General features: G+C 40.1%; 1 protein-coding gene across 3 annotated transcripts in view; it reads left to right on the top strand.

Moving 5' to 3' along the window:
* The first annotated feature begins 4,010 nt into the window (after positions 1 to 4,010).
* The window catches only part of LOC123536518 (tectonic-3-like), a 28,211-nt gene continuing 22,630 nt past the window's right edge, over positions 4,011 to 9,591 (top strand). Inside the window, exons 1-4 of one of the 3 annotated variants that reach the window (XM_045319736.2) lie at positions 4,011 to 4,274; positions 4,575 to 4,692; positions 7,104 to 7,207; positions 8,928 to 8,960. In XM_045319736.2, the coding sequence (XP_045175671.2) occupies positions 4,028 to 4,274; positions 4,575 to 4,692; positions 7,104 to 7,207; positions 8,928 to 8,960 (502 nt within the window). In that variant the 5' untranslated portion in view covers positions 4,011 to 4,027. The remainder of the gene's footprint in view (positions 4,275 to 4,574; positions 4,693 to 7,103; positions 7,208 to 8,927; positions 8,961 to 9,591) is intronic. The other 2 variants (XM_045319734.2, XM_045319735.2) reach the window with 2 other exon arrangements.

Genomic DNA, 9,591 nt, shown 5'->3' with positions numbered 1-9,591 from the left:
TTCATCCAGAGTTACTTCCCCTAGCCCCCTTGACGCCAAATGCAATATGAAGGGGATGTCACTCTAACCAACCTTTTTTCATCCAGAGTTACTTCTCCTAGCCCCCTTGACACCATTTGCAATATAAATGGGAGGTCACTCTAACCGACCACCTTTTATTCATCCAGAGTTACTTCCACTACCCCCTTGACGCCATTTGCAATATTATGGGGAGGTCACCCTAACCGACCCCGTTTTCTTCATCCAGAGTTACTTCCCCTAGCCCCCTTGACGCCATTTGCAATATAAAGGGGAGGTCACTCTAACCGACTACTTTTTATTCATCCAGAGTTACTTCCCCTAGCCCCCTTGACGCCATTTGCAATATAAAGGGGAGGTCACTCTAACCGACCACTTTTTATTCATCCAGAGTTACTTCCCCTACCCCCTTGACGCCATTTGCAATATAAGGGGAGGTCACCTAACCGACCCCTTTCTTCATCAATACTTCCTAGCCCGACGCATTATGCAATATAAAGGAGGTCACTCTAACCGACCACTTTTCCCAATTACTTCCCTAGCCACTTGACGCCATTTGCCATATAAGGGGAGTCACCTCTAACCGACCCCTTTTATTCATCCAGAGTTACTTCCCCTAGCCCCCTTGACGCCATTTGCAATATAAAGGGGAGGTCACTCTAACCGACCACTTTTTATTCATCCAGAGTTACTTCCCCTAGCCCCCTTGACGCCATTTGCAATATAAAGGGGAGGTCACTCTAACCGACCACTTTTTATTCATCCAGAGTTACTTCCCCTAGCCCCCTTGACGCCATTTGCAATATAAAGGGGAGGTCACTCTAACCGACCACTTTTTATTCATCCAGAGTTACTTCCCCTAGCCCCCTTGACGCCATTTGCAATATAAAGGGGAGGTCACCCTAACCGACCCCGTTTTCTTCATCCAGAGTTACTTCCCCTAGCCCCCTTGACGCCATTTGCAATATTCAGGGGAGGTCACTCTAACCGACAACTTTTTTTCATCCAGAGTTACTTCCCCTAGCCCCCTTGACGCCATTTGCAATATAAAGGGGAGGTCACTCTAACCGACCACTTTTTATTCATCCAGAGTTACTTCCCCTAGCCCCCTTGACGCCATTTGCAATATTAAGGGGAGGTCATCCTAACCGACCCCGTTTTCTTCATCCAGAGTTACTTCCCCTAGCACCCTTGACGCCATTTGCAATATTCAGGGGAGGTCACTCTAACCGACAACTTTTTTCATCCAGAGTTACTTCCCCTAGCCCCCTTGACGCCATTTGCAATATAAATGGGAGGTCACTTTAACCGACCACCTTTTTTCACCCAGAGTTACTTCCCCTAACCCCCTTGACGCCATTTGCAATATTCAGGGGAGGTCACCCTAACCAACCCCGTTTTCTTCATCCAGAGTTACTTCCCCTAGCCCCCTTGACGCCATTTGCAATATAAAGGGGAGGTCACTCTAACCGACTACTTTTTATTCATCCAGAGTTACTTCCCCTAGCCCCCTTGACGTCATTTGCCATATAAAGGGGAGGTCACTCTAACCGACCACTTTTTATTCATCCAGAGTTACTTCCCCTAGCCCCCTTGACGCCATTTGCATTATAAAGGGAGGTCACCTAACCGACCCTTTTTTTCATCCAGAGTTACTTCCCCTAGCCCCTTGACGCCATTTGCAATATTAAGGGAGGTCACTCTAACCGACCACGTTTTTCATCCAGAGTTACTTCCCCTAGCCCCTTGACGCCATTTGCAATATTCAGGGGAGGTCACTCTAACCGACCACTTTTTTCATCCAGAGTTACTTCCCCTAGCCCCCTTGACGCCATTTGCAATATAAAGGGGAGGTCACTCTAACTGACCACCTTTTTTCATCCAGAGTTACTTCCCCTAGCCCCCTTGACGCCATTTGCAATATAAAGGGGAGGTCACTCTAACCGACCACCTTTTGTCATCCAGAGTTACTTCCCCTAACCCCCTTGACGCCATTTGCAATAAAAAGGAAACGTCACTCTAACCGACCCCGTTTTCTTCATCCAGAGTTACTTCCCCTAGCCCCCTTGACGCCATCTGCAATATAACGGGGAGGTCACTCTAACCGACCACCTTTTTTCATCTAGAGTTACTTCCCCTAGCCCCCTTGACGCCATTTGCAATATAAAGGAAACGTCACTCTACCCGACCCCGTTTTCTTCATCCAGAGTTACTTCCCCTTGACGCCATTTGCAATAGAAAGGGGAGGTCACTCTAACCGACTACCTTTTTTCATCCAGAGTTACTTCACCTAGCCCCCTTGACGCCATTTGCAATATAAATGGGAGGTCACTATAACCGACCACCTTTTTTCATCCAGAGTTACTTCCCCTAACCCCCTTGACGCCATTTGCAATAAAAATGAAAAGTCACTCTAACCGACCCCGTTTTCTTCATCCAGAGTTACTTCCCCTAGCCCTTTGACGCCATTTGCAATATAACGGGGAGGTCACTCTAACCGACCACCTTTTTTCATCCAAAGATACTTCACCTAGCCCCCTTGACGCCATTTGCAATATAAATGGGAGGTCACTCTAACCGACCCCGTTTTCTTCATCCAGAGTTACTTCCCCTAGCCCCCTTGACGCCATTTGCAATATAACGGGGAGGTCACTCTAACCGACCACCTTTTTTCATCCAGAGTTACTTCACCTAGCCCCCTTGACGCCATTTGCAATATAAAGGAAACGTCACTCTAACCTACCCCGTTTTCTTCTTCCAGAGTTACTTCCCCTAGCCCCCTTGACACCATTTGCAATATAACGGGGAGGTCACTCTAACCGACCACATTTTTTCATCCAGAGTTTCTTCCCCTAACCCTTTTGACGCCATTTGCAATAAAAGTGGAGGTCACTCTAACCAAAATTTTATTTTCATCCAGAGCTACTTCCCCTACCCCCCTTGACACCATTTGCAATATTCAGGGGAGGTCACCCTAACCGACCCAGTTTTTTCCCTTCAGAGTTACTTCCCCTAGCCCCCTTGACGCCATTTGCAATATAAAGGGGAGGTCACTCTACCCGACCATTTTTAATCCAGAGTTACTTCCTAGCCCTTGACGCATTGCATAAAAGGGAGGTCACTCCTACTTTTCATCCAAGTACTTCCCCTAACCACCTTGACGCCATTTGCAATATAAAGGGGAGGTCACTCTAACAGACTCCGTTTTCTTCATCTAGAGTTACTTCCCCTAGCCCCCTTGACGCCATTTGCAATATTCAGGGGAAGTCACTCTAACCGACTACTTTTTTTTTCATCCAGAGTTACTTCCCCTAACCACCTTGACGCCATTTGCAATATGAAGGGGAGGTCACTCTAACAGACTCCGTTTTCTTCATCTAGAGTTACTTCCCCTAGCCCCCTTGTCGCCATTTGCAAAATAAAGGAGTCATTTTACATCCAGAGTTACTTCAATCCAACCCCCTCCCCATCCGCCATCCTTGACACCTTGCAATATAAAGAGTGATTGGTCTCTCTGATCGACATTTTTTTTTCATCCAGTTTTATAAGCAAATGTTAAAATGGCAAATAGGCTATAAGCATTTCCTATCGGCTTGAAGGCAGATCACTAAGCCTCTGCATGTCTAGTCACATCTTTCTCCCTTTCCTCGTACCCTTTCTCAATAGCATCCTGTTTTCTTTTACCCAACCGCATTTTAGTATATATATGATTTAGCATTCTATTGAAATCGGCATGTTCCTTTTTGCATGTTAGCATAAGCATTTAATGTCTCGAAAAGAATTAAATTCAGTGGGTTGTATTTAAGAAACTGTAGTTTTCTTATATGAAAAATACTTGTAAATAAAGCAGCGATATATGGGAACATAAGTCTCTAAAAAGCTGATATGCTGGATATGTGAAATGAAGAACAGCCAGATTTAGTGGTGTTTAGCCTGAAAGATATCCGGTATGATACCGGAATCGGCACTGGTTTTATCAAGTTCCCACAATTCCATATTTGTGTACATCATGGCGGCGAAAATGAAACTATGTTGGTGCTTGTCCAAACGCATAATGATTTTTTCGGTTCTTTGGTATTTGATCGCATTAACTAATGTTTCTTACGTTCAGTCAGCAACCCAACCACCGACTACACTTGTAACTAATGCAACTACAGACCCACCAACCACAACGCCTGACCCAACGACTACAACAACTCTGCCTCCAACGACAACTATCGCTCCGGATGAACCAAGAACTGTTATAGGCGATACCGGTACAATTTAGTGATTGGTTTCAAAATGTCAAGAATGGAAAATACTTCACACAATGCTTCCGACAGCTTAAAAGCTTCAGTTGCATTTATTTGATATCGGTGTTTAAAAGAACGAAGTAGAAATTGAGACACATTAATGTTTTCCCAAAATATCAGTTGCTAAAATCATGAATCATAATCCAGGGTATATTCCCGATAATGAATAGAATGTGTACAGGAGTTGATAGGCAGTACAAAGCCATCCGATTCACAGTCAAGCTTATACTTTATATAATAGCAAAATGCACATTATATTTTCAGATATTGGTCAGTGTCTCTGTGATCTGACAGGAAATGAGTGCGATGTCAATTGTTGCTGTGATGAAGATTGTACAGATACTGATACATTTGCATTCCGATGTGACCGAAGATCTATTACGTATGTACTCATTTTTAGCTCGACTTTTCAAAGAAAAAGTAGAGCTATTGCACTCGCCCCGGTGGGGTGCGACACCTTATGACTTATGAAGTTATGTACCAGTCACTTTATGTACCACTTTGACACTTAGTGTACCACCTGTATATTATGTAGTAATTGTATCTCATTGTGTAGCACTGTCAATATGTGATAATTACCTGTGAAAACAACTTTGATTTAATCAGCTTAAGTCCATAAAATGTTGTTAACATTTCTATGTGCATTTAATTTTACCTTTTAATCATGACAATTAACATTTAAATTTAGTAAAAAAAACATTTCAAGTAACATAAAATATAACATTTTCATCAAATCAAAACAAAAATGATCATCCAATATATATCATATATGTGGTACATAAAGTGTCCAAAGTGGTACATAAAGTGCTGGTACATAAAGTGTCTGGTACATAAAGCGACATATTCGACCTGGTGTCAGCATTGCCGTTGATTAAAGTTTTTGATAAAGTCAGATATCTCTGTTACTATCAAAGCTTTTGACTTGAAACTATCAAAGTCTGCACCAGGAGAAAGAATCCCGATAACTCTGATTTGAATTTTGGCAGAGTTATGCCCTGTTTTTACTTTGAATTTTTTGGTTAAAGTTTTATCAAGTTTTTACTGGCAAGCCTGTAATTCAGAGTCAAGCACTGAGAAAAGTTGTCTCGAGCATGCTGTCTTACGGACAGCTCTTGTTTGTGTTGCAGTTTGTATAAAGTTGCCTTTAAATAGCCTAGGTAATTAGACATTTATTAGTACCGATTACGTCATGAAAGACCAGCCTATGAGAAATGACATTATGTGTAACATGGCAGGGCGTCGGAAGTGTTTGAATTGGGCCGCGGGGGGGGGTGGGGTAGGTACGGGAGTGGGCACCCCCTCCCGACGGGGGTAGGGGACATCCCCCTGAAATTTGTTTAAAACAGGATCATAAATGGCAGTTCTGGTGCATTTAAGGTACTGAATCGCATCTCAAGTCTCCAGTATTTTCTTACTATTTACATGACTATAAGCAAAATAAAGTTTAAAAACTCTTTTAATTAATAATGTATAACGCAATACAAAGAATGCATGTATTTTTTTTTTTTTGTATTAATGTATTGAACAATTATCATTCATTTACATTCATTCTTATTTGTTTGAAATATCATTTTTGAGTAAACCAATTATGTAATAATTCCTTACACTTAGCGGTGTGATAAATCTTAACACTTACCTCTTTCATTAATAAAAACATATAATTATTTTCTATATTTTATAAGTTAATACCTTAGATCTTTGCGGCTGGTATAGCTTAAACTTCCATTGACTAAAGACATGCCAAAAAAAACATGCTGATTGTTCTGCGTAATAATCCAATCACGGACACGTGTGTAGACCCAATAACACCCCGTCGTGTCACCTCACCACGGTAACACACTAACTGACAGCGTGTATTGTTAACGCGAAGCAAAACTAATAACTATACAAAATAATGGGTCCGCGGACCTGCACTCCAACTTATGAATTTACAAAAAATCTTTTGACATTATTAGTACCGATCGTCATGAAGCCAGCCTTGAGAAATGACATTGTGTACATGGCTGTTTGAAGCCGTCTGATTTGCAGTAATATTGTAAATAAATCATAAAATTGGTCTTATAGAAATAGCCCTCAGATTTATTAAACAATCTCATGGAATATTTGTAACCTAGGAACATATGATGTAACACATGTTACTATTTATAGAATAGTTTTGAAACTGTGCCAAGTTCATGTTTATGTTCTTTGGTTGAATCTAACAAATAAAGAATTAAAACTTTATTGTGTTTGTTCTAGTCTAACTCTTTAGGTTTAAAAATTCCATAAATTCTACTGATTTCTTTGATCTGTTCATTGAGTTATACATCAAAAATTCATCAAGGCAGATAGTGTCATTGTATCAACAGTGTTAGAAAAAATGGTAACTACTTTTTACTTGGACTATGCTTCATGCTACGCAACTGGATCATTCTACACATAGAGGATGACGTCACTACTTGCCATGCGCATGGGTTATCGCAAAATAACCGTTGATTGATGTGTATATAGGTTATTTGCAGGTCGTGTTAGAATTGTTAATAAACAGTGAAGTCTATTCTATAAGTTAGTTAAAGTTACCAATTCAAAGCTCTTTGATTTGAGTCTGTATAAAAGAATACGAACAGAAAGGTGTACTGAGAAATGCTTCTTTTGAGAGATGAAGTTCCAGTACCATGGTACTTTTCCATGAAAATCATGGACAGATAGAGTTTAGATTTTATCTCGTTTTCATCATGAAAATCTACAAAACAAGCATAAATCTTTACAACCATAATTATTAGAACTATAAATTTTTCTTCCCATATTTTTCAGCATTGATGACAAGTTATGTTTCCAGGACACGGTGTTTCCGTTTTCAAACTCCCCTGCTACAACAACAACAGATGGAGGGCTCTTCTGTATTTACTATGACAACTGTAAGTTGGTTATGCTTTTCTGTTTTTAATTATTATTTTGAAAGTATAACCTTAAAAAGACCTGCTTTTTGATAAAGGCTAGAAGCAGTACATTTTAGCCATTAACTGTAAGAAAATTATTCTCTAGTAAAGGAAAAACAAAATTGCGCTTTGAGACGAAAAGTTGAAACTTTAGTTTGATTGTGATGAAAAATTTGACCCTTAGCATAATGAACATGATTGATTCTGCATTTGCGGCCATAGTAGATCATGATCAGCCTGCACATCCATGCAGTCTGATCATGATCTACACTGTTTGCAATTCAGTCAGTGTCTTTTTGGTAAGCACCCCTTTAAACAGTTAATGGTACTGTAATTGAAAGATGGACACGTTCAGTATAGAAGTTTAGCAGGGTAAGGGTTAATCTTATCTGAATCATTCTTGAGTCCATTTTCTGGAAAATTTAGTTCTAGTGTCCTATGAAAACTTATTGAGAAGGTGGGTTTGTGACCCTAGTGGGTTTCAAACACAGTGTGAGTAGTCCACACTTTTACCATAAGACCACCACTCTTCTCACAGTAAAACAGTACCATGCCACAATGGATATACTATGATACTTCTTTTAATTTCACTGGATACTTTTAGTAAGAAACAATTACAAATTCAGTGGTTGAAGCAGGTGAGCAGCTCTGGTTTTCCTTCATCATAAAAGCAAGGAAGCTGCCATATTACATAAACTGTGTTAATTGTACCCCCCGACAACAAAGTTGTAGGGGGGGGGTATACTGGTTTCAGGTTGTCTGTCTGTCTGCCCGTCTGTCCGTAGACGCAATCTTGTGCGCACCATCTCTCCTTATCCCCTTGACAGAATTTAATGAAACTTCACACAAGTGATCAGTACCAACAGTAGTTGTGCATGGGGCATGTTAGGTTCTTTTAGAAAAAAAATTTGCAGAGTTATGGGACTTTGCTTTTTTGTTACTATACTATATACATAGACACAATCTTGTGCGCACCATCTCTCCTCATCCCCTTGACACAATTTAATGAAACTTCACCCAAGTGATCAGTAACAACAGTAGTTGTGCATGGGGCATGTAAGGTTCTTTCAGAAAAAAAAGAGTTATGGGACTTTGTTTTTTTGTAACTATACTATATACATAGACACAATCTTGTGCGCACCATCTCTCCTCATCCCCTTGACACAATTTAATGAAACTTCACACAAGTGATCAGTAACAACAGTAGTTGTGCATGGGGCATGTCAGGTTCTTTCAGCAACAAAAATTGCAGAGTTATGGGATTTGGTTTCTTGTTAACATACTATGTACATACAGTCTGCATATGCAATCTTGTGCGTGCCTAATCTACCAAACCCTTACACACAATTTAATGAAACTTCACACAAGTGATCAGTACCAACCCTAGTTGTGCATGGTGCATGTTACATTCTTTTAGATAAATATTCTGCATAGTTATGGGACTTTGTTTTTTGTTACTATACTGTATACATACAGTCTATATACATACAGTCCACATAATTATGCAATCTTGTGTGCGTCAAATTGCAATGTACTGTGTCAGTGCATGTGAGGGGTACATTCATCACCTTTAGTGATAGCTCTAGTTTGACTCAGCAAAACACATTTATAAATCAAGTTGTATTAAAACAGATCTTTTGAAGGCATATTATATATTTGTTAACTTACTTCAGAAACTATGTACTTCTGCTTTTCACAGATATCTATTCATATGTGGATAAAAGATTGTACAGTATGACAGTTTAAATCTTTTGTTACTTTCTGTTTGTTGATTGTTTAATGTTTGTTCCTTCAGTTGCATTTTCAGTTGACTTGATTTTTTCTATTGTTTATGAAACATACTAACATAGTAAATCTGTGATTACAGCAAGTGAACCTATTGATTATAAATCACAAATTACATATTTAGATATAAACTTAAATTCTTAAAAGGGAATTGATCCTACCGATTTTCGTCGCAAAGTGACAAAAATTAGGATTTATCCCTCTACGGTAACATGCTATATATACCGAATGAGATATACTATCAAATAAAAAAATGTGTCCTTCTGGCATGTGCACAGAGCATCTGACTTTGGATTTTTTGAAAGAGTACGCTTTTTCCTTGTGCGTAATTTTTAGTGTCCACATAACTTGACCGACCCACAAGGTCTTGCGCATTAGTACAAATGCGAGCGGTATTGGTTTTTATACGCCCGTTTGAAAAACGGGACGTATTATGGGAACGCCCCTGGCGGGCGGGCGGGCGGGCGGCGTCCACAGACTTTGTCCGGAGCATATCTTCTACATGCATGGAGGGATTTTGATGAAACTTGGCACAGTTGTTCACCATCATGAGACGGAGTGTCATGCGCAAGAACCAG

Source organism: Mercenaria mercenaria, chromosome 17, assembly GCF_021730395.1.
Source record: "Mercenaria mercenaria strain notata chromosome 17, MADL_Memer_1, whole genome shotgun sequence".
Lineage (NCBI taxonomy): Eukaryota > Metazoa > Mollusca > Bivalvia > Venerida > Veneridae > Mercenaria > Mercenaria mercenaria.
This window is presented reverse-complemented; position numbering and strand designations above follow the sequence as displayed.